The sequence below is a fragment of the Megalopta genalis genome, chromosome 1 (assembly GCF_051020955.1).
Source record: "Megalopta genalis isolate 19385.01 chromosome 1, iyMegGena1_principal, whole genome shotgun sequence".
Classification (NCBI taxonomy): Eukaryota; Metazoa; Arthropoda; class Insecta; order Hymenoptera; family Halictidae; genus Megalopta; species Megalopta genalis.
This window is the reverse complement of record NC_135013.1, coordinates 14,392,174-14,416,031: the sequence shown is the minus strand read 5'-3', so window position 1 is coordinate 14,416,031 and position 23,858 is coordinate 14,392,174. Positions and strand designations below refer to the sequence as shown.

The 23,858-nt window shown below is 47.8% G+C and overlaps 2 protein-coding genes across 8 annotated transcripts in view; one reads left to right on the top strand and one right to left on the bottom strand.

Moving 5' to 3' along the window:
* Positions 1-20,814, top strand: part of trio (trio Rho guanine nucleotide exchange factor) — a 25,678-nt gene extending 4,864 nt beyond the window's left edge. For 4 of the 7 annotated variants that reach the window (XM_033475800.2, XM_033475830.2, XM_033475815.2 and 1 more), the window contains 24 exons: positions 61-345; positions 411-737; positions 803-1,214; positions 1,287-1,525; positions 1,590-1,891; positions 1,968-2,214; positions 2,292-2,483; positions 2,696-2,959; positions 3,034-3,390; positions 7,074-7,617; positions 9,458-9,530; positions 9,655-10,210; positions 10,618-10,701; positions 10,778-11,223; positions 11,312-11,471; positions 11,548-11,775; positions 11,856-12,044; positions 12,179-12,411; positions 14,900-15,278; positions 17,426-17,969; positions 18,061-18,457; positions 19,507-19,845; positions 19,913-20,105; positions 20,196-20,814. In XM_033475800.2, coding sequence (XP_033331691.2) covers positions 61-345; positions 411-737; positions 803-1,214; positions 1,287-1,525; positions 1,590-1,891; positions 1,968-2,214; positions 2,292-2,483; positions 2,696-2,959; positions 3,034-3,390; positions 7,074-7,617; positions 9,458-9,530; positions 9,655-10,210; positions 10,618-10,701; positions 10,778-11,223; positions 11,312-11,471; positions 11,548-11,775; positions 11,856-12,044; positions 12,179-12,411; positions 14,900-15,278; positions 17,426-17,969; positions 18,061-18,457; positions 19,507-19,845; positions 19,913-20,105; positions 20,196-20,303 — 7,098 coding nt within the window. In that variant the 3' untranslated portion in view covers positions 20,304-20,814. Of the gene's footprint in view, positions 1-60; positions 346-410; positions 738-802; positions 1,215-1,286; positions 1,526-1,589; positions 1,892-1,967; positions 2,215-2,291; positions 2,484-2,695; positions 2,960-3,033; positions 3,391-7,073; positions 7,618-9,457; positions 9,531-9,654; positions 10,211-10,617; positions 10,702-10,777; positions 11,224-11,311; positions 11,472-11,547; positions 11,776-11,855; positions 12,045-12,178; positions 12,412-14,899; positions 15,279-16,771; positions 17,130-17,425; positions 17,970-18,060; positions 18,458-19,506; positions 19,846-19,912; positions 20,106-20,195 lie in introns of those variants that run through there. The other 3 variants (XM_033475823.2, XM_033475840.2, XM_033475849.2) reach the window with 3 other exon arrangements.
* LOC117223547 (uncharacterized) lies at positions 20,314-23,858 on the bottom strand. The gene is made up of 2 exons (XM_033475887.2): positions 22,996-23,858; positions 20,314-22,697 (listed from the first exon to the last, which is right to left on the bottom strand). The coding sequence occupies exons 1-2, from the start codon at positions 23,293-23,295 to the stop codon at positions 20,835-20,837; spliced, it is 2,163 nt and encodes a 720-aa protein (XP_033331778.2). The 5' UTR covers positions 23,296-23,858; the 3' UTR covers positions 20,314-20,834.

Here is a 23,858-nt window from a genome sequence, read left to right as displayed (position 1 = left end):
AATCCTCTCTTTTGTTTTCGAGGCAACAAGCACGGGCAATAAAGTGGGATTGTCTTACAGATCGCTGCAGTGGAAGCTGCGCTCGACAGGCTGGCCGGTTTGAGACAAGAATTGGAAGATCTATGGGCTACCAGAAAACTGAGACTCGAACTCTGCCTGCGATTGCGTGTTTTCGAAAGGGATGCTTTGGAAGCGAGTGGCCAGCTAGAGATGTGGGCGCAAGAGCTGCAAGGTCCTCCTCGAGAGGGTTCACCGGAACAACTGTTGCGTGTGCACAACGATGGCGTTGCTCATATGCAGAACACTGCCTTTCAGGTTCTGCAACAAGGCCAGGAACTCGCCCAAGTGAGAATCGAATAAACGATTACTATCCCTATGAACTTAATATTCAAAATTTTGTCTTTGCACAGGTATTGGAACAGTCCGGGGTATGCATAATGGCAGATGGTCAGCACAGTGCCGCGTCTAGGGTTCAAGTGTTGCTAGAGTTTTTGAACGAGAGAGAAATGGACGCAGAAGATCTGGCGGAAATGCGAAGGGTTCGTTTGGAACAAGCTTCCCAGTTGGTGCAATTGCAAACGGATGCCACTCACGTAGCCAATTGGATTCGTAACGGAGAAGCGATGCTGTTGGCGTCGTTGAGAGTTCCGGAGAATCTGCAGGACGCTGAGCAGCTTCGTTTGGAACACGAGCAGTTCCAAGTTGCTATAGAAAAGACGCATACCTCGGCTGTTCAAGTAAAGAGAAATCATTTTGTTTCTTATTAGGATATACATAGGGATTACACAGTAATGTTTTGCAGGTGAAACATAGAGCGGATGCCCTGGTCAGCGCGAATCACTACGACCCGAAGAGCATAAGAGAGGTCGCCGAGGATGTGACCAAGAGATGGCAACAATTAGTTACGTGTGCTGAGGAGAGACATAAATTAGTGACCGCTAGTATTAATTTTTACAAGACCGCGGAGCAAGTGCGTTCCGTATTAGATAGTCTCGAACGTGAATATAAGAGAGACGAAGATTGGTGTGCCTCTGGCGAGAAAGCCACGCAAGTTCCGACCCTCGTTGGCAAGCATCAGGAGCAGAAGGAAGCATTTTTGAAAGCGTGCACGTTGGTACGGCGAACCGCAGAAACATTCCTCAAATATACGAACCGTAGCCTACAATTTTATAGCTATCAGTCGAATAGCGCTGGTTCCGAGAATAAAGTTAAAAGTTAGTTTCACGCTATTTCTTGTTATGTTTATATTTTTTTAGTATAATCTCATGCAGGACCGTTTTGCTTAGGTATTTTGGAAGAATTACTCAGTAAGGAGAACCGAGTCCTCGAATACTGGACACAACGCAAGAAACGACTGGATCAGTGTCATCAGTACGTTCTTTTCGAGCGTAGCGCTAAACAAGCCCTAGAATGGATTCGTGAAACCGGCGAATTGTATTTAGCCACTCATACCAACGTTGGTAAAAATCGTATCGAAAACGAGCAACTGTTGCGCGAGCACAACGAGTTTAAGGGAGCTGCTAAGGTAAGAGACGTTGTTGTTTTCTTCTTGAACTCTGGTTCGATTCTTGGATTCTTGTTGCGCACAGGAAACGAGAGAACGGGTCAAGCTGTTGATACAGCTTGCTGATAATTTGGTCGAAAAGGGTCACGCTCATGCGGCAGCAATCAAGCAGTCTGTTGCCGAAGTCGATCAACGGTACAAGGACTTTAGCACGCGTATGGATTGCTACAAGACGCAGATCGAAGACGACCTAGGCATTCAATCCGACGATGGTCAGAAAGATCTGTCCATCGATCGCAATTCTGATCCTTTGCTCGAGGAGAAAATCAAGGGGAAGGACCTCAAAGAATTGAACGAGGAAAAGAGGCGATCGGCACGGCGAAAAGAGTATGTTTCTTCTAATCCTGTGATGACTCTTGTATAAGATGTTGAATCTTATGGATTTTCTTTTCGGCTTCGACAGATTTATAATGGCGGAGCTGCTTCAAACGGAACGCACTTACGTGAAAGATCTGGAAACCTGTATTCGTTGCTTTTTGGAGGAAACCCGATGCGCCAAGGGAAACGTTCCGGTCGGACTGCAGGGTCGGGAATCGATCATCTTTAGCAATATGGAGGAGATCCATCAGTTTCATAGCAATATATTTCTCCGGGAATTGGAAAAATACGAGACCATGCCGGAGGACGTCGGACATTGTTTCGTCACTTGGGTTGGTACCGCGATTCTGATGGTATCAATTGGAATTCTCGTTTGAAACTTTTATCCCTTACTTGGTGTTTCGCGTAGGCGCCCAAGTTCGACATGTACGTGACATACTGTAAAAATAAACCGGAGAGCAACCAGTTTCTGGTCGCTCACGGCGGCACATGGTTCGAAGAACTGCAAAGAAAGCACCGAGTCGAGCACCCGATCGCCGCGTACCTAATCAAACCCGTGCAAAGAATCACAAAGTATCAGCTGCTCCTCAAAGATCTCCAGGTACGTAGGTATCTGTTATTACGGCCAATAAATCGATATAGCGTTTCCACCTGGCTTCGCTTTCTCGTGCTATTTTCTGGCGCATATTCATAATACACGTGCGCTCGCACGCGTCGCCGTAACACAAATACGTGGCCACGCGATGTTTCTCTCCCTTATTTCTTCTATTCCGTTGAAATTTCCCATTTTCTTTTCGTTTCTCCGACTGTCAGGCTTGCTGCCAAGAGGGACAAGGCGAGATAAAAGACGGCTTGGAAGTGATGTTAAATGTGCCTAAGAAAGCAAACGATGCCTTACATTTGAGCATGCTGGAAGGATGCGACGTAAGAATAGACACCCTCGGCGATGTAGTGCTGCAAGACTCGTTCACCGTATGGGATCCGAAGCAATTGATCAGAAAAGGCAGGGATCGGCACATATTCCTCTTCGAGTTGTACCTGCTGTTCAGCAAAGAAGTGAAAGATTCCGCCGGGAAGGTGGGTACCGAACGAAAAGAGAGGAAAAATTGTAAGAACCCGTGCGAGAGCAAACGATCGTTTTATCGTTTCAGGTGAAATATATTTACAAGAGCCGTCTGATGACCTCTGAACTGGGCGTAACCGAGCATATCGAGGGCGACGAGTGCAAGTTCGCGGTTTGGACGGGTCGAGCGCCGACCAGCGATACGCGCGTCGTCCTCCGTGCGAATTCGATGGACGCCAAGCAGTTGTGGGTGAAGAGATTACGCGAGGTTATTCAAGAAACGTATTTCAGTTTAAGCATGCCCAAGAGTCCCGCCAAGAAGAGTTCGAGTCAGCGTTCGAGCAGAGACCTCGAGGAGTGTGCTTCTTTGGACGACAGCGTCGAGAATCTGGATAGAAACTCCCTGGCGTCCTTTGGATCCACCAACACCACGGACTCTGACAAGGTAAGCCATCCTATTTCCACTCCACATTTACCGGGGATCCATGCTACAATCAGGGAGATGCCGACTGCCACATTCTGATTTACTTTTCTACATAGAATCATACTCTTCCCAGTTGTACCATGAACACTGTGTGTAAATAGAATATCGACAGCTCCGACGAATCTGGCAAAATGGGCCAGGTTGGCAATAAAAACACGATCGCAGTTTCTGCTTGAAAATTCTTATCAGACGCATCCCGCACACGATCGAGTCAAGGATTCTTAAACCTGGTTCTAAGCCAATGCTCCAATCGAATAAAAACAGAATTAGTATCGAGTACACTCGATATCGCGTAGCGTAATTGATACGACGACTGCAACAGCAATAAATCACTCGAGAATTCAATAGACCGTAACACAGGTGTAAAGCACTATTGTATAGCATCGTAACAAAACAATACAGCCGGTAACAGTTGACAAAGTCGCGCGCACGCGTTCAATAGGCTTTGTCCGTGCATGACGAACCGTATCTACTAGAGCGCGGGCTCGACTACTTAAATTCGGTTGTTTTTTCTTTTTCTTCAAAAGCGAAGTAGTCTGTTACGTACAAATCTGTCCGAATATCAGCGTTTGCTCGTGGAAGGGCCGAACGTGTTACCTCTTCGAATTCGTTCAACTATCCTGCTAATGGCTAGCTCGATAATGGATAGTAGAAACGAGTGGTGTGCCGGTTGCTCCGTTGCGTCCACTTTGGATGAATGACTCGGGTGGTCTAGTAGTAATCATCCAACCGGGCATTCGGTCATCCAACCAGCAAGCGAGGCGAGCGAGGCGAGGCGAGCGCGAGCGAGCGAGCGAGCAAGAGCAGTTTTGGGTGGGGTTCGGGAATAATCGAAAAGTGAGCAAGCGCGTCGGGAACGGGGCTTGTATACGGTACAGGGGAGAGACGTGGGCTATCAAGGAAGAAAAGAGACGCGGAAACCGGGGGTCGGACGGAAGGGGTAAGGGGCGAAGGGTGAGAAATAGATCGGCGGGACAGAGAAGGAGGCTGATAGGTAACAGGCTCAGTACGGGCGCGACACTCGGGTCGAATGGCTCGTCTGCTCGACGGTGAGTAAGGCGACACCGACCGATCTCTCGTCGAAATCGGGTTACATTTTTTGTCGTTCGTTCGCGGGAGGAACGGTTAACCGGAAGCAATGTCGTCGGCCGTACGCGCGACGACACCCTCGGTTGTTCCGTCTTTCGCCGTTCACGCTCGCCCTTCGTATCTCTACACGTGAACTCTGAACACGAGGCGAAACTGTCATGACGTCGCCAGGAAAGCCTGCAACGATGGTCCAGAAAGCCCGCAGGAAGATCTCGTTACCCTGGTTCCGGCAGAGTTCCGTAGCTCCACCGCACGCGGCCCTCTCGAGGCAGCACACCATCGACACTCCGGGCTCGTTCCAGGCCCGACGTTTGCACCGTCAAACCTCTCTGTCCCAGGTACTCGAGTACTTGCCGTGTTTGCCTTGTGCCGCGAACCACGTATCCGCGTTGCTGGCATCGCGTTTTCTCCCGCGATCCCGCGATCTTTCCTCCTCCTCCTGAACTCTCTGCAGAGAACGGCTTCTCTCGGCTCGCACCAACGAATTTTCCCAAGCCTTTAAGGAAAGCTGCGGCGATCAATTTTCTCTCTTTCTTCCCTCGTCCCCTCTGGCGTTTCTAAAAAACGTTTCTTACCCCCTCGCCGTGTGCCCTTATTCGGCTCGTTTGCAAAAGGGAAATGCTTCGTGCAAACTCGAACGATCTCTATCGGCCGACGATCTCAACCCCACCGATCGGCGTATTTTTCTACGTTAATAAAGTTACGTAATCGAAGCGTTTCTTTTTTTTCTCTCTCTCTCGACACCGCCGTTGTTCCACGAATCAGGCTAACGTGTTCTATGTTCTCGTCGTCCACATCCGCTACCGCTGCATCGCGGTGGCCGCAACCGTGGTTTTGTAGATTCATCCTCCTTCGAGGCTGTCCTTATTCGGCCTTGTTTCACGCGATTTGCCGCTCAAGACGATGCCGCTACCACCCCCGTTTGGCCTGCGATCGTTCTCCGCGCACGATCCGCCATCGAGACGCTCTCTCTCTTTCTCTCTGCCGATTCGAATTTTCACGGAGAAAAAGCTGCGGAGCCACGAAGCGAAAGTTCCGCACGCGGAGATGTGTACAGCGATTCCTCCGAGGTGTCCCACGCATAGTCGTCGCGATACCGCCGGGATTAAATGGGAAAATCCCGTGTTCCTGGTGCGTCGAGTGTTCCGGTTTTCTTTGGAATCTGACGTTCGGAGACGAAGCAAGGCACCCAGCGATCGACGCCAAGCGCAGATATTATTGGCCTCTGCTCTCTCTCTCTCTCTCTCTCTCTCTCGCTCTCTCTCTCTCGAGTTTAGAATCTTTTGATCGAACTTTGAACACGAATGCGCGCGGCATCCGCCGATACGCGGTGCAAGCTTAGTTCCGCAGACCCTCGGACGGAGCACCCTCGAGGCACACGGACGCGGCCGCAGTTCACTGATCGTGAATCGGTGCTTGCAAACGATTCCGCTTCCGATTCTTCGATCGGGATGTTTTCGCCCGATAAAACACGTATCGGGAGCACGGAGCCAGATTCGAGTAGAATCGGCAAAATTTGGCACGTGGAAAAAGTCTATTTTCGTCGGCGGAATGCGCGACGCGGGACCAACCAGTTAGCTTCTTCTAACTGTTTTGACTTCTCGGCCGTTTATCGTGCCGCGATCGTACGTAAAAGCACATCGTCACGGCGTGGATCCTCGACGCGTCCAACAGCCCCTCCGACATTCGATCGGAAACTCTCGAGCGTTCTTCGATCCTCCGTCGATCGTTCTAACCGCATAACGACCTCATTTCGGAAGGACCCACCGACCCTCGTGTCGTCGGAGCTCCTCGAAGGTGACGTGCTCCAAGCGTTCGTTTCCTACGGAAATCGCGATCAAACGCGTGTGCTGTTACATTTCGATACGTCCCGACGATTACGTCGCCGTGTATCACCGGCGATGCGTTATAACCGTGCGGTTATCGCGCACGAATCTTTTCCCGCGATATAATGGCAAAAGGTAAATAGTATCGAGTCGCGATAAAACGGGGCGAGAAGGGGAGACGGCGCGCTCCGTTCATGCCTCTCTGGCTTTCGTTCGTTCGTTCGCTTCCCGTAGTACGCTCGACGGAAAACACCGGCCTGTTCTTAGCTGCTGTTATACCGTTAGGGAACTGTGCGCGGACTGTGCGCCACCCGAGAAGACAAGCTATTTCGATAAAATCGAAATCACCGGAGCATCGGTAATCCATTAAACGCTCCATCGGTCCGCAAAGTCATAGATAATCGGTGCTGCTCGGCATTTTGTCAATCCGCGCTCGTCGTCCCGGCCTCCCTTCAACTTTCCACTTGCTCAACTCCAATTTCAACTCGTGTCACCGGGTTCCCGTGTTCACGTTCTCTCCCGTTCAGATCGCTACGGATCTTTCACAGCGTTCACCAAGTTCGAAGTTTCGCGATTCGATGGAATTCGGAGTTCCGGTGGCAACGATTCAAAAAGCCGACGACGACGACGAATCGATTGGATCCTCCTGCCGTTCGCAGAATAGTTCGAACGAACGTCGAAGGGGAGAGGAAGCATTTGTTTTGATCGTTTCCCGATGAATGATTCTAGACCGGCGTGACCGAACTGACTTGGGTTATCGCGGATCACTCGGCGGCACCTGGCTCGAGGGAGCTGACGGTGACCAAAGGTCAGCAAGTCGAGGTATTGGAAAACGGGAGCAACATCGGCGGCGTGAACGCGGCCGAGTGGACCCACGTGCGTCTACTGGTTGCGCAAGGACAGGTCGATCCTCCACCAGAGGGATTGGTGCCGACGAGCGCGCTGAAACAACCACCGCCAGCTTCCAATAAGACATCGCCATCTAGAAAGACTCCGAGCCAGCAACACCAGCACCAGCATCATCACCACCAGCAGCACCACCAGCCAAGCAATCAGAGCCAGACCAGCTCGAGTTCCGGCGGGCTCACGACGCCCGTCTCGTCGTCCTCTGCCATCGGCTTAACGTCCTCGTCCTCATTCTCATCGTCCACTTCGTCGTCGACCGCGGCGGCGGTCGCTGCGGCCGCGGCAGCGGCTGCGGTCACCACCGGCGTATCGTCCGCTGGATTGAACCCCCAGAGCGTGGTCGCTGCCACGCTACCGGACGACGCAGGTCAGTACGGTTGCGCTATTCTTACGTGGAACTAGAGTCGAAGAAACACGAGGGCCGTACAGGAGGTTACAGGAGTGTCGCGCTTTGACCAGAGACCAGGCACCGCGTGGAGAAAATAATTCGCTTGATCGCGTAGAATCGCGGAATGTAAAGCTCTGACGCGCGTTCTCCAGGAGAATTGTACACTTGAAAGTCTGTCAGGGGAATCCGTGTGTCGATAATATTTTTATAACTTCGTCGAATATAGTCAGGGAATGGAGAGAATAAAAGTATAGAGGAATATTAAGTGCGATCAAGATAGTCTTGTAGAATGAAAAATGCGATCGCGTCGAGAAAGATCCGAAGACTGCGATAGGTTTAACCATTTTGACGCGTCCTTCGTTTCTACCTCGTTTAGAGGACTGGTCGATGCCCGACGAATTTTACTGACCTATTTTTTTGAATTGCGTGCTGAATAAATAGAGGAGGATATTTAGCAGAGAAACGGTAAACTGTGCAAGTAATCGAGATAGATCGATCGAAGCAGCGGATCTCCATCGTCGGATGGTGCAGCATCCGAAAGTGAACCGTGTAATGTAAAGTAACGCTGCACGAAAGCCGAATAAAGTAGATTACGATGTAGGACACGGTACCGAATAAAGTTGCCGCAGTAAAGTTCGAGCTCGAAGAATCTCGTGCGAGTAGATTGGTACACGTTACCGTAGGCACTGTATATTTGCATCGATGTATATAATACTGCGTAATGCGACGGGATATTATGTTATATTATACGGACGACCGGTAGATCGTTGTCAAAATACGGTTATATATTTGAGAACGTTTATGGTACGCGCGCTCCGACGCAGCCGTATCGGATCAATACGACGATGTACGTACCGGGATAACTATGTCCTTGACCGGTGAGTCTCCGATTGGCGTACCAGTGGAGCAAGGTGTTACATATTCGGCGTAATCGACGTACTCCGCATCGATGGTCGATAACCTTTTCTAAAATTGTGTCACATTAACTTGTTGGCAACCGCAAGACATAATGCCGTGATTTCTATTACGAACGACGGACGAAATATGTACGTTTCTCCTTCTTGCTTTCTCTTTGTTTCTCGAGATCGATCCACGCAAACGAATTGTTTCCGACAACTGCATAATTAGCAACGATGAGACGGACACGTTTAGGCTCTTTTTCTTTTTGTTAATTTTTTTAAAGATATTTATGGCAGACTCGATCTTCCACCTGATAGAATAGCTTTTAATTATTCTCTGTAATTAGCAACGATGAGAAGGACACGTTTAGGCTCTTTCTCTTTTTGTTAATTTTTTAAAGATATTTATGTCAGACACGATCTTCCACCTGATAGAATAGCTTTTAATTATTCTCTGTAATTAGCAACGATGAGAAGGACACGTTTAGGCTCTTTTTCTTTTTGTTAATTTTTTAAATATATTTATGTCAGACTCGATCTTCCACCTGATAGAATAGCTTTTAATTATTCTCCGTAATTAGCAACGACGAGAAGGACACGTTTAGGCTCTTTCTCTTTTTGTTAATTTTTTAAAGATATTTATGTCAGACTCGATCTTCCACCTGATAGAATAGCTTTTAATTATTCTCCGTAAGTTAGGTAATCGAAACAAATCCGGATCAAGTTCGACTGTATTCTAGACAGTCATTGAAGTCGGTTGGAAAATTCCAAAGTGTAATATGCAGGTCGGTTGTTAGCAGCTTCTTCGAACAAATGATTCATCAATGAGGCTAGAACTTCTGAAAAGCAGATTGCGTTATCGCCGGAGAAATTTCCTGCGTAGATCGGGCAATGAAGAATTTTTTGTTTATCTATTCCAGAAAGCATCGCGAGCGATGGAAGCGGTACGGCGAACACGAGCTCTCCTGGGAACAAGAGACGCGTTTTCAGCGGGTGAGTATAGTGAGCTTCGGCGATCCGAAAAAGACTGTGTGTGTGTGTGGACGTACAATTTAAGTTCAATTTAAATAACCAAACTGCCAGAGGGAAAATTTATAATTCTCTTGATCGTGCACAGACGCAAGTGGCTACCTCCGCCGTTGCGTAAGCTCAGCCAAGCTAAAGTTGAGAAATCAACGAACGCGGCGGCGACAGCAACAGCAACACCGACGCCGACGCCGGCGTCCGCATCGACCGGGCTGGCGTCCGCCGATCGTTCCGCGCTGAAGAAGCACGTTTCGGAAAAGCGATTCAAATTGCCCAGCGGTGCGGAGCAAACACGAGTATCGAGGTCCGCCGCCCCAATATCCATTTCTACTTTGGCGTCGACATCCACGCACGTATCCGCCGCAGCGTCCGACGTGGCGGATCTCGACGCCGACATTCAAGTCGAGATCGACGTCGAAGAGGAGGAAGAAGGAGAGATCGAACAGACTTCCGAATTGGAGAAAGACGTGCCGGAACCCGACGACGCGGAGGCTTTGACTTACTCCGAGCAAAACGGGGCGGACGACGTCGAGGACGATCTGGAACTTCCGCCGCCCATGAAACCCATCACCGACCCGATTCTCGTGGGAACCGCCAACGGAGCGTCCGGAACCGCCATTCCCACGGAAACTTGTGGAAAATCACGGGTGAGAATCGATTCTTTCTTTTCAACTTCTCAGGCGTGTCATATTCTCTTCCTTGCATTCGTTGCACAAAATAGGTACCAATCAATATAACCTTGGCGTAATCTGCGAAGGATAAACATCCGCAATACAGTAATGTCTCTCTAATCGACGCTCAGATTGGACGCTCACGAAAATGGACAATTTGGGAAGAGGAGATGCGATTGTCCGAGCCTTGTGGCTCGTTTTTTATGGTCATCGATTGTCAACAACTATACAAACGAGCTGCAAGGCTCGAATAATCGTATCTCCTCTTCCCAAAGTGTCCATTTTTGTGCACAATCTGAGCGTCAATTAGGGAGACATTACTGTACGTAATAACACTTTGTCAATGCACTTCCAAATAAATTGACTCGTGTGTTCGTTCGCAGGCTTCGGAGCGGTCCGCGAAAATCCTAGACGGTGCTACGACAGTCGATTTAGCCGAGATCGAGCAGATCGTAAAAGAAAGAATGGTAAGTTTCGTTCGACTGAACTGATTTCATATTTTTTTCGACGTTGATTGTTAACGCGTATTAACCATGTTAATAGGAACAGCACACGGAAAACCAGGAGAGGCAGAGTCTTCTGCGAACGCCCAGCGGTAAAAGCACGAGCGTTGCTGCGGCTAGTGACGAGGATGTCTATAACGAAGGTTCTATGACGACAACGGAAGGCGTTACTGCTATGGTAGCGACGACGGCAACGGCTACAGCGATGGCAACGGCGACAGCGACAGCGACAACCAGCAACCCGCCTTATATTTCTACGGAGGAGTCCGACGCTGAAAGCACCATTCTAACGAAGCGACAGTTCGTTGTTCGGGAATTAGTGGAAACGGAGAACGATTACGTGAACGATCTCGGGCAGATAGTCGAGGGCTACATGGCGTTAATGCGGAATCCCGAATGCGAGGTTCCGTTGCCGGAGGATTTGCGCGGTGGAAAGGATAAAATGGTATTTGGCAATATAGAAGCGATCTACGAGTGGCACAGAGAGTGAGTTCTCTTTTCAAACTTTTCCTATGTTAACGATAAGCTTAATCGAATCATTCTCTGTACCTAATTCGTTGTTTCGCTGGAACAGTTTCTTCCTGAAAGCGTTGGAACGTTGCTTGGAACGGCCGGAAGAGCTTGGTCCGCTTTTCAAGAGATACGAGAGGAAGTTACATATGTACGTCGTTTATTGTCAAAACAAACCAGTATCCGAGTACATTGTCTCCGAGTATATCGACACTTACTTCGAGGTACACATTTTCGTCGAGCTTCTCTCCCGGGCTTCGCCTTTCTCCGGTTTAATAATCGCAATTGGTTTGGCCGCAGGATCTGCGACAGAAACTCGGACATCGGTTGCAACTGTGCGATCTCCTGATCAAGCCCGTGCAGAGAATCACCAAGTACCAACTTCTGCTCAGAGAAGTGCTAAGGATCACAGAACGGACCAGAAGAACCTCGGAAATCGAGGGTTTGAGGGCCGCAGTGCACGTGATGCGCGTTATTCCGAAAGCAGCCAACGACATGATGGATGTCGGAAGGCTGCAAGGATTCGACGTAAGCGAACCTGTGTCATAGTTGTTGTTGTCGATCTTTGTCCGAAATCCGGTGATCACCTGTTCCGGTGTTGCTTTCAGGGAAAAATTACCGCGCAGGGCAAATTGTTGCTGCACGGTCCGCTCTTGGTATCGGAATTGTCGAATCTGTCGAGCAGAGGAAGGGAATGGCATGTGTTTCTCTTCGAGCAAAACATCATTTTCAGTGAAGCTGTCGGAAAAAAGACGCAGTTCACGAATCCCGCCTACATTTACAAAGCTCATATCCAGGTGAGAAGGCGTTTCTCGTGTATTCGTCGATATTCTCCATTCGATATCTTTCATCGTTTATACAATAGAATCGTACGACGGGATTGCTGAAAGTTGTTTAAGAACATCGCGTTTTCGCATTGTCTGATCGGCAGGTGAATAAAATGAGTCTGGAGAAATGTTACGACGATCCGGAGAAGTTCGAGATCCGGTCGACAGACCCCAGGAAACCTGGCCTCAGATTCTTTTGCAGCGCCCTCGAAGAAACCGGGCCACGGAAGCAGGAATGGGTAGAAACGATCACTGCCATCCTGCAGACCCAACGTGACTTTCTGAAGGCGATACAGTCGCCGATTGCCTACCAAAAGGAACTTACCAAAGATCCACTGTAAGCGTCTCTCTATCTAATTCACACAACATTGCATTGACTCTCTTTCAACGCTCGACCTGTGAAGATTCGTTCCGACATATTTTTGTATATTTTATATATATATCTATATATATATATATATGAAAAAAGATACAGAGAACTGCGCTGTAACGCTAGAGAACCGTAGTCGTCTCCTGAAAGATACTAGCCCGTTCGTTTCTCTGTTTTTCCTTTTCGTTTCTCGTTCTATTCACCTCTACCAGGATCTATTCTCTGATCACGCTATACGTACATTACTCTCTTATATCTCTTTCTCTCTCTCTCTTTCTCTCTGTCTCTCTTCCTCTCGACTCTGTCTCTCTATCTCTCCACCATATTGTGCGAAGTGCTTCCTCTTGTTTGCCTTAACATCGCAGTCTGAGAATCTCTACCTCGCTGTTGCTGTGGAGTGGCTTTAACGCGAGAGCGTCTTTCACTATACACTCACTGGCTACCTAATGTACCTACCTCCTTTTTCGAGTCGTTTTATAGACGTTCCTTCGACCGGGCTTGCTACGGTTCACCCGAAAACACCGATCATTTACATTACTATGCAATATATGTAGTTTATCATACGATTATTAACAGACAAAACGCTACAGTAACGATACCATTACTATTTTAACTATACGACACGATACGATACGACATGACACGGTGCCAGACGAGACCGTATGCTATACTTACGGATGCGATACGATGCTGTGCGATACGATGCAATGCGATGTCACGCGATAAGATGCAACCCGATGCAAACTCTATAAGGACTCCGTTATTCCTCGACTATATGTTCGCACACCTGTGCAGGTGGGGGTAGGTATAACAATGTATATTCACTGTTACACGAATTACACCCCTCTCTTCACACATAGCCACACACTTATACCTATACCCACACATCCGCTCCTGCGCACAGAGGACACACAACTCGTTACATACACGAAAACACACGCACACGCATACACATTCACACACACACACACACACACACATGTTACACACTACTCCTTTACTCGTATGTCGTATTTGGAGGCAAAAAAGAGATCAAGAAATAGAAGTGCGTGTCTGCTGCATGTTTCCGTATACGTGCGTCATGTATCTGTGCCGTGAGTCTGCATGTATTTTACGCGTGCGTGCGAGCGTGCGTGCGTGTACGAATGCGTGCTGTGTATGTTCGTGTATTTGTATGTGCGTGGAATCGCGCGTCGATGAGGGGTGGGGTAATACGGTGACCTCGCTTGAAAAGTTTGATTAAAAAGAAAAAAAACAGAAAAGAAAAGAGAAAGAAAGAAGAAAGAAAGAAAGAAAGAATCGTTTAAATAGCTGAGTACAACGAACACTATGTCAAAATTCATACTTTTGCTAGAAGAAACCGCCACTCATTTGTTAACAGTTTTTCTCCGTTTAACGAGAATGTATAATATATTAAGAATAGAGGAACACAATTATAATATTAATAGCATACGTATTGTGCTTAACTTGTATCGTTAATAAACGCGTGCAACAACCAAAAAGAAAAAAAAAAAGAAAATATCGAGAGGTACACACGAGACACGCCCGGGTATTATAGTTCAGGTGCTATTCCACCCCCCAACAGGAACATACATTACCTATTAACAACTTAACGTTGCAAGTGTATAATACTTTTAATAATGTTTATATAATACAAGGTGGAAGGAAGGAGTTTGGGGATAGTATGCTGTACATAGATGTGCATTCACGAGAGACGACATAAAAACTAAGACTAATGATTCCGCGAGACCGTAAACCATTTTGTTTAGAATAAATTGTACATTGATCAACATTTCTGGAGTGTGATGCGTCCTTCTCCCACGCCCATTCTAACAAATTCTTACTTACCTTCCGTTCGAACTAACAGCTTGTTTCTCTTATCGTTTATCAAAAAAAAAAAAAAAAAAAAAAAAAACACGGTACTGCGTCGATCGTTTGCGGTCAGACAAAACCACAGGTTCGACGTCGACCTTCCGCACAAATGTTTTCCCAATAAACTAACACAACGTAGTAGTGTGGCTAAATGGGGCATCGGGCTTGTTCGGTAACTGGTGTTCTCTCACGTTGTTCTCCGCTCACACGTCTAACCCTTTAAGAAACTGCACGCTTATCCAAAGCGCGGTCCTCCGTTAACATCGTCTCGCATCGCAGAGGCTGTTTATCGTGTTATAAGTCGAATCGAGTCCGTTAACTTGTAAACGGTTGTAAACAAGTAGGAAACGACTACCGATAAGATTTTTCGAAAGCATCGATCGAACTACGTGTTGCGATCAGGGATTAGAAACGATGTGAAAAATCGTCTAAAAAAGAAAAAAAAAGAGTAACGACATAATCTGAGCGTTGAGTCGAGCCAGGAACGAATTACCGTGTGAAACCGCGTTAAACGTGAAAAGGCACGCTTGTCCATGGATGCAGTACCGTGTTTAAATTTCATTTATAATTTGCTGGCGTACAGTCGTGGCGCGAGCCCAGAATCTCCGTGTCGAGGAAGCGTTCTTTCGACGGTTTCACCGACGATATCGCAGTGTGCCTCGAAATCGAGCGAGGATGGAAAGAACGAGACGATCTCCGGTTGTTCGGCTACCGCCTCTGGAGCCAAAACTCTGGTAGCAGCGATAATGACCTCGGCGACGACAGCGACTGCGACCGCGACTGCAACGGGGGCTGCAGCTGCGACGACCACGACGTCGCTTCTTCAACGATCTCGAGCCGGTGCCGGCACCTTCGACGAATCCTCAAGGACCTCGAGCCCCACCAAGAGCAGACTGCATTTTCTCGAAGGATTTCGCAGCACGTTGCGACCACGATCCCCTATTCGCAACAACTCGATCCCGGTAAGCGACAACATTGCAGAAACTCCGAACTCGATACGTTTACAATGACGACCATATATTCGAGGACGCGTTTATACACTGAAATACAGTAATGTCTTCCTTACTGACGCTCGAATTGTGCACAAAAATGGACAATTTGGGAAGAGGAGACACGATTGTTCGAGCCTTGCAGCTCGTTTTTTATAATCGTTGACAATTCGTGACTGTAAAAACAAACCGCAAAGCTCGGATAATTGCATCTCCTCCTCCTAAATTGTCCATTTTCGTGCGCAATCTCAGCGTCAATTAGAGAGACATTACTGTATATCGAAAGAGAATTCTTGTATTCGAAAGTATGAAAGTATATTATCGTGCTTCATAACTGCGTGTTCCAATTTTACTGGACACGCACGAAATTTGTTCATTTTCATATTTAACGTCAGTCTTAAAATGTACAATGTTAATATTTTATTAACAATATTAATACTTTTCGAGAATTCGTTATCAATCTTTTCAGTTTTACACACTTTTTGCCCGAAGCATTTCTGTCTGGAGAGCGAGCAGGGCATTTCATTGCATTAATTTGATTATCTTTGAAATACCGTTCAATTATACGAATGGTGTACGGTAATGTCTCTCTAATTGACGCTCAGATTGGCCACAAAAATGGACAATTTGGGAAGAGGAGATACGATTATTCGATCCGTGCGGTTCATTTTTATAATCGTTGACAATTTGTGACTGTAAAAACAAACCGTAAAGCTCGGATAATTGCATCTCCTCCTCCTAAATTGTCCATTTTCGTGCGCAATCTCAGCGTCAATTAGAGAGACATTACTGTATATCGAAAGAGAATTCTTGTATTCGAAAGTATGAAAGTATATTATCATGCTTCATAATAGCGGTGTTCCAATTTTACTGGACACGCACGAAATTTGTTCATTTTCATATTCGACGTTAGTTTTGAAACGTACAATGCTAATATTTTATTAACAATATTAATACTTTTCAAGAATTCGTTATCAATCTCTTCAGTTTTGCATACTTTTTGCCCGAAGCATTTCTGTCTAGAGGGCGAGCAGGGCATTTCATTGCATTAATTTGATTATCTTTGAAATACCGTTCAATTATACGAATGGTATACGGTAATGTCTCTCTAATTGACGCTCAGATTGTCCACAAAAATGGACAATTTGGGAAGAGGAGATACGATTATTCCTTGCGGTTCATTTTTATAATCGTTGACAATTCGAAACTATAAAAATGAACCGCAAGGATCGAGTAATCGTATCTGCTCTTCCTAAATTGTCCATTTTCGTGGACAATCTGAGCGTCAATTAGAGAAACATTACTGTACTTCGATGGCAACCGTTTAGCTGGAGCATACGCGATCAAAATTTCATAAAATCGTCAAGGACAGAATCGAAGTTGTCCTCAAGATATATACGGCCGTCACTGTACATATCCATACAAGTCTATTTGCTTATCCGTAATTGGAATTCTTGCAATTGCAGCAAAAGGACTCTTCTTTCTCTGCCTCTTGATGCCTGCTGCTATTCCCTCTCTATCGTATAACTTTTCGTTGGTGCAGCGATCAGTTCTCTAATTTTTGTCGTTGAACGATGCCGATGCCACCGCCGTCGTCTCCATCGCCGCTATATCGTTACCATTCCACTGTGGACAGCATTCCGTTTACCGTTCAAATTCTCTCTTAATATAGTACATAGACTTTCGTTGCCGGTGCTATTGCTCTCTGTTGATGTCTCGCTGTACGCTATTCTATTCCTCTCTGTCTGTCTCTTCCCATTTCCACGGACATTCTCGCTCTCTATCACTATCCCTGTCTTCCGTAATTAGCAAACATGGTGCTCTCTGGCTGCTTACTCTCTCTCTCTCTCTCTTTCTCTCTATCCTGTTTGTTTCTCCGTGTGATCGGTGATTGAGTATTCGTTGATGCGCGCGTGTGGACGTCGCGTTCTAAAGAAGCTTCGTAGATGGGGGAGGGAGGAGATTCGAGCGGGAATAAAAGAATGATCTCGGTGAGTTGGACGACACGAGTATATAATAAAAAAAAAGAATAGAAAAAGCGCGGCTAAAATGATCGAGAGCGAGCCAGTGCATGAGGCCGAAAGGAAAGAGAAAGGACTGGCCGAAATGTTAATAGGTAGATTCCGCAGATCGTTCCAGGTAGCAGAGTAAGGTTGACCGCGGATTGGGGGAAATTGCGTGCCGGAGAGGAGCTGAAGATCTCTCGATTGGACGGGCCAGGGTTGATCGTGTCTCCGGTGGTCGGGAGGAAAGAAGAGTTCTGGATCCCGGCGAGTCTCGTTCCGAATTCGTCTATCAGTCGCGCATGGTCTTTCCGTCCGCGGAGAATCGATACGGACGCCGAGACCGTTCACGTTCATGAGACCGCGGACGAGAACGGTCCGCCCGCGATCTTGACTATTCCGTGTTCGATCAGGGCGACGGCCGGTGGCGTGGCTCGTCTCGTGCTGGAGGTGCGTCGCGCGGAACGCGCGATCGTTTCCTGGAAAAAGGAAGGACAACGATGCGACATCGAGAAGAGCGATCGGTACCGCCTGTTCCAAACGGCCGACTCGCTCTCGCTCGAGATCGTTCCCTGCCTGCCCTCCGATTCCGGGGTGTACCATTGCCGCGTCGATCACGAGACCGGTTCTTGCTCGGCGAAAATTCCTCTCCGCGTTGTCGGTAAGTTGATTTAACGCTGGCGAATCGTCTCTCTTGCCTCGCGCTTTTTCGCGTGCACCCCCTTCGCAATCAAACCGAATCGATCTTCCAGGTATCGGTCCCAACGTGTGGAACACCGCAAGCGAGAACATCGCGGATGAATCGATCGACGAACTACCGATCGCGACGTCCGTCGACGACAAGAATCTGCGCTCCGCGAAGAACGCGGAGCTGGTCGGTCGAGAAGCGGCCGCGATATGGTTCGCGGAGATGTACGTGGAGCCGAAGGAGCTTGGGAACGGTAGGTTCGCGAAGGTTTATCGGGCCAGGGATCAAGGAACGGGCCGAGAAGTGGCGCTCAAGCAAGTGTCCCGATCGAAGCAGTCTCGATCATTGACGCGCGCCGAATACGATCTGCTGCGAGTCGCTCGTCACGACAACATCGTCCGGGCGTTCGCTCTGTTCGAGGAGGCGCCGCAGTCGGACACCGACACCATAGTCCTTGAACTGTGAGTACGATACCTCTCTCTCTCTCTCTCTCTCTCTCTCTCTTTATCTTAATTATTGGATTGGGGAATAAGTTTGTAGCGTTTTTATATTTTATTTTATTTTACAACGATTTTTTGCTGTTTGACAAAGTGTATAATATTCATTCGATAGAGCTCTTTCTGCTCTACAAAACTGTGCTAATCGTCTTTTTGAGTAATTTAATTTTTTATTACTTTTGAGGCTTAGAAATGGAATATCCAGGAGGTAAAAAGCAACATTTTCGACACCTTCTCTTCTTCGCTTTTCATCGAGGCCAAAAATCTGCTGAAGCAGCCCGGAACATTTGCAACGTATACGGAGAAGGTGTTATATGCAAGTCTAAACCACGGAAATGGTTTGCGAAGTTCAAAAATGGCGATTTTGACGTCGACGACACGCCCCGCAGCGGAAGACCTTCTGAATTCGAATTTAAACCAGGCTCCCAATTTTTCGGCAAATCCCATTGTATGAAGATGATTGAGAATCGTTTTATGATCGCAGTTCATTTTTTCGGCCAATTCACGACTTGTTTGGTGACCGTCCTCCTTCAAAAGTGCTTTGAGACGCTCTTCGTCGAATTCAGAAGGTCTTCCGCTGCGGGGCGTGTCGTCGACGTCAAAATCGCCATTTTTGAACTTCGCAAACCATTTCCGTGCTGTATACTCGCCAATGACACCTTCTCCGTATACGTTGCAAATGACCCGGGCTGCTTCGGCAGCTTTTTGGCCTCGATGAAAAGCGAAGAAGAAAAGCTGTCGAAAATGATGCTTTTTACCTCCTGCATATTTCATTTCTAAGCCTCAAAAGTAATACAAAATTAAATTACTCAAAAAGACGGTTAGCACAGTTTTGTAGAGCAGAAAGAGCTCTATCGAATGAATATTGTAGACTTTGTCAAACAGCAAAAAATCGTTGTAAAATAAAAGAATAATATAAAAATATAAAATAAAAACGAAATATAAAAACGCTACGAACTTATTCCCCAATCTAATACGTTATCGATTCAACTTGTTTCTCCGCGAACCCGCAGAGTCAACGGTTCGAGTTTGTTCGCGTATCTCAGCAGCAAGTCCGACTACACGGAAGGAACCGTTTCCAAGTACACCGGTCAATTGTTGTCCGCGCTATGGTGGCTGCATTCCCGGAAGCGAGCCCACCTGGACATCAAACCGGAAAACGTTCTGATCGATCGGGACAAGGACGTCGTGAAACTGATCGATTTCGGCGAAGCTGTGAAAACCGCGCCGGTCGACCAAGTAGTTCCACCGGTCGATTTAGAGTTCGCGGCTCCGGAATCCGTTCTCGGGAAACCGATGGGCCCGTACACGGACATGTGGGCCACCGGAGTCTTCATCTACGTGCTGCTAAGGTATCGCATCGTATCGTTTGCTCGGTTTTCTCTGTTCCCGACGAAGCTTCATCGCGTTTCGTTCCAGCGGACTTTCGCCGTTCTTGGACGACTCGATCGAGGAGACCACCACGAACATATTGAAATGCGACTTCTGTTTCCCCGAGGAATACTTCGCGAAGATATCGGCCGACGCGAAGGACCTTCTCCGGGGGCTACTGTGTCTACGCGGGGAAGAACGAGCGACTGCGAGAATGTGTCTGTCGTCACCTTGGTTCCAGGTACGGTGGATGAGGTTTTTTAAGTCAGTGGTAGAGTAACACGGGTCCGATCGATCCATCGATTGCAACGTTAATTCGTTTTCGTTTCAGATATCTACCGGCGCGGCGATCCCTTCCTCACGAATGGCCGCTTTCATCGACCGACGCGCGCACCGTTCGAAATCTCGCCAGGATCGGAACAGCAGTTTCTACTCGTGAAATCACGCGATTCTCAAAAAGGAAACACGCTGTATTTATTAGTGCACAATTTTACAAATTCGTCGTCTAGGATTCCGACCCATTGTAAATAAGTCGAGGGACGCAGCTTTGCACCGTTGCGCCCGCGAATCGTCGGCATTGTCGTCGCGCGCAATACATGCCAATAACGACGTGTCCTCAAACTGCCTGCTACATGAAACCGTAACGACGACGCGTGTACGAGGTTAAATTTGCGAACAGCGATCACGGATAGTTCGACAACTCATATGGCAGCTTTATTTGGGAAACGTGCGAAAATATATATTATCGCCGAGTTCGTTGTGTTTCATGCAACGGGACACTTTGAACGTTTTACGCCAACGTTGTACTTAGCGAGTAATTTTGTTAGTCGAATAATTTTTGTATCTATACCCCGGACAATCCAATTCGCCGCTGCGGTAGCGGCGACTCGCGGAAAGATGATATGTCGCAACGACGACGAGTCGAAATAAAACACACTTCCATCATGCAACGCCTAGCGACGTCTTGATTCTACGACGGCGACGACATTCTGGATCGCTTCGAATGCTCGAGCGCGTGCCGCTCGTACTCTTCCGCCGAGGAGAACGATTTCTTACCGCAGATCAAGCAACACGACGTATCCTTTCTCTTGTTCGATTTACAATGCGTCCGATGACCGCTCGGGTCCATCTTGTCCTCGATCTTTTCGTTACAGTTCGGACATAACTGTTCCGCGTCCGCTTGAACACGCTCCTCTGCTGCTTTATCCGCGGTGTCTTCCATGCTGTTCAATCCGGGAATAGTATCGTCGTTTGAATTCGGCTTGGTAAGTGTGACGTCGCTGTCTGCAGGCGCGGTTATCGCTGAGACAGAGGCGGCAGAAGATTCTCGGTTTTGATCGGGTTCAGGAGAGTTGGACTTTGGGAACACGCTTTCCGATTGAAACGACGCAGCCGGACTTTTCGCGTGGCTTCTTACGTGTTCGGCGAGATCTTGCTTCGAACCGAACGCTATTCCACACGAGTCGCACGAGTAGTACGTCCGCTCGGACCATTGGCATTTGTTCACGTGCTCCCTGAGAACCCTTTTCTCGAGGAACTCGGTGTCGCAGTGTTCGCAGCGGTATCTTCGCTGTCCGTGGCGCAGCGCGCGATGCTTCGAGAGCAGCGATTCGCTCTCGTAACAAGCAGAGCAATCTGTACACACGTGACCGGATATCTGAGAGTGTATCGTTGCCAGATGTGTCTGCAACTCGCGCTTCGACTTGAACGTCTCCTTGCAGAACTCGCAGTTCATGGTTTTGCATTCCAGCGGCGGCGCCGTTTCGCAGACAAAGCTCTGAGTCGACTCTGGCTCGAGCTGGATCGACGATTCGATCGCTGACTCGATCGTTGGCCCGATCGTTGACCCGATCGCCGACTCGATCGCCGGCTCGATCGGTGGGCTTTCTTTCTCCTTCTCCAAGGCTATTTGCGACTTCTCCTCTGACTCGATCGCCTCTGTGGGCGAGGGCTGCTCGGCCTCCAGCTTCACTTGAATTTGCACTCCGACTTCCTCCGTCTTGATCTCGACCTCCGTTTTAATCGGCTCGTCGGCGACTGATTTCGGGGCTAGGTGCGAGCCTTGACAGTTCATTATCTTCAAAACGTCCGCCCAGTCGAGTTCCTCGTCGCTGCGACAGGTATCCGTCAGCAACGAGAAGACTGTGCTGCCCTGGTTCTCTTCGGTGATCGACGTCTTCTCGTTCTCGCGCTCCTCCTTCGGCGGCGTCGGCCCTCCGACGCTGGAATCGTGAATCGCAACAAGATTTGCAACCGGCATCGCCATCTGACTCGCCCTGTGACTCCATCTTTGCCTCCCTCTCGGCCTCCCGGCGTATCCTCGAGTTCGGGGCCTTCCTCGGCCACGTCGGAACAAGCCCCTCGTGATTCTCGGAGTTCCGACCGCTAACTCGTCTTCTTTCTGTTTCTCTTTCTCGATCTCCTTCTCCTTCTCTCTTTGCTCTTTTTTCAGGTGCTCGCCAAGCGAATACAATGGCTTCCTGGACACGTTGTTCGTGCGGGCATTTGGAAACACGTGGCGCAACGTGTTGTCGGCTACATAAATCTGTTGGAAAAACTTGAAAGACTGCTCCAATTTATCGACGCATTCGTCGCACATCTTTGTCGGTAGCGCGTCCTCGTCGTCAATTTCTATCAAAAGTTTTAGTTTTGACAGAAGACTCATCTCTGTGCCCTTTCCCTTGCTTGTCATACTTACGAGATTATGTTTCTTCGTAGCACACGTTCGGCACCACTGATTCGCTTCGAACTCGGAAGGGCAATTTTTTGCCAAACCTTGATTCGCTTCTACTGTGCCTTCCATTGAATTCTCTTGGCCATTCGTATGACACTTCTACGTGAAAACAACGACACAGAGTTAGGCACGGAGTTTAGTATCATCGCCGGCATCGACGTCCCGATTTTATCGATCGCGTATACTACGTCTAAAGATTAGACTCTACGGGCCTTGACGCGAAATAATTATTTTTATCGATTTACACGAAATTGAGGTAGAATGGAAAATTATTATTTGTTCTCGAATTTTTTGAACGTTTTCGTTGCGTCAAATTTCACTTACTCATTTTTATTTTAAACTCGCATAATCCATAGTTTACTGCACGATGACGCGAGAGCGAAGGAAAATTACTTACCCGTTGCAACTTCGTAGCTTTTAACGTTCTTGAATGATTGCTCCAATGCGCCGTGGGGACCGCATTTTCTTTCAAAGTGCCCTTGCTCAGGTAACAATCCTCCGTAAAGTGATTGTTACAGACGAAAAACTTCATGGACCGCAGTGTGTCCAAATCTTTTCCTATTAGGTCCACGTGACCACTGTTGATCAACCACCTCACGCAGAGACTGGTATCGCAAACGGGAAGTTCGTGAAGTATTTGCTCCTTTCCACGACCGTCCAGGCAATCGATGTATCTACATTTTGTCACTTCTTCCATTTTTCTCGGAACAAGTGCTGTGCATGAAACGTCACAGAAATCGATCTTGAATCAGATGTTTTCCAACCGAAACGATTCTTTTTTTCACCGGGATAATATCACAATGCTACGCGTACACTGTTACAGGTTAGACATAGTGATGGCGCGAAAAGTAAACTATCGTTGGCTCTGCCCGCCATCTCTCGTCGTCTATCAATAGCATCGGTAGTATTTTATAGAGTTTTATGTCTTATTTCTCGTTTGTCTTTTGACCGAGTTACGTACACGAGTGCAGAAACTACGCGAAATCTAACTGGAATAAAGATGCAACTTTTGATTGGTGGAACGTATTGAAACATTTACGATCGCCGATGATGAATTACGAACTATACAGCCGGTCGTTCGACCGTTGCCTCGACGATCGACTCGAAGACACTGTTAATCGAAATTATTGCTCGAAACGAAATCTTTATCGTATTCACTGCGTATACACTCACATATGTATTTCGGCCGATTAGCTCTTCAACCGATTCTCGTAACGTTGTGTCAGAGAAAGTGCACACTATTTCCAGAGCGCATGCATA

Excerpts from the sequence above, each read along its gene's own strand:
- LOC117223547 (XM_033475887.2), bottom strand. The coding sequence starts at position 23,295 with ATGGAAGAAGTGACAAAATGTAGATACATCGATTGCCTGGACGGTCGT. Across the intron at positions 22,698-22,995 it reads AAGCTACGAAGTTGCAACGG|AAGTGTCATACGAATGGCCA; the intron begins GTAAGTAATTTT and ends GTTTTCACGTAG.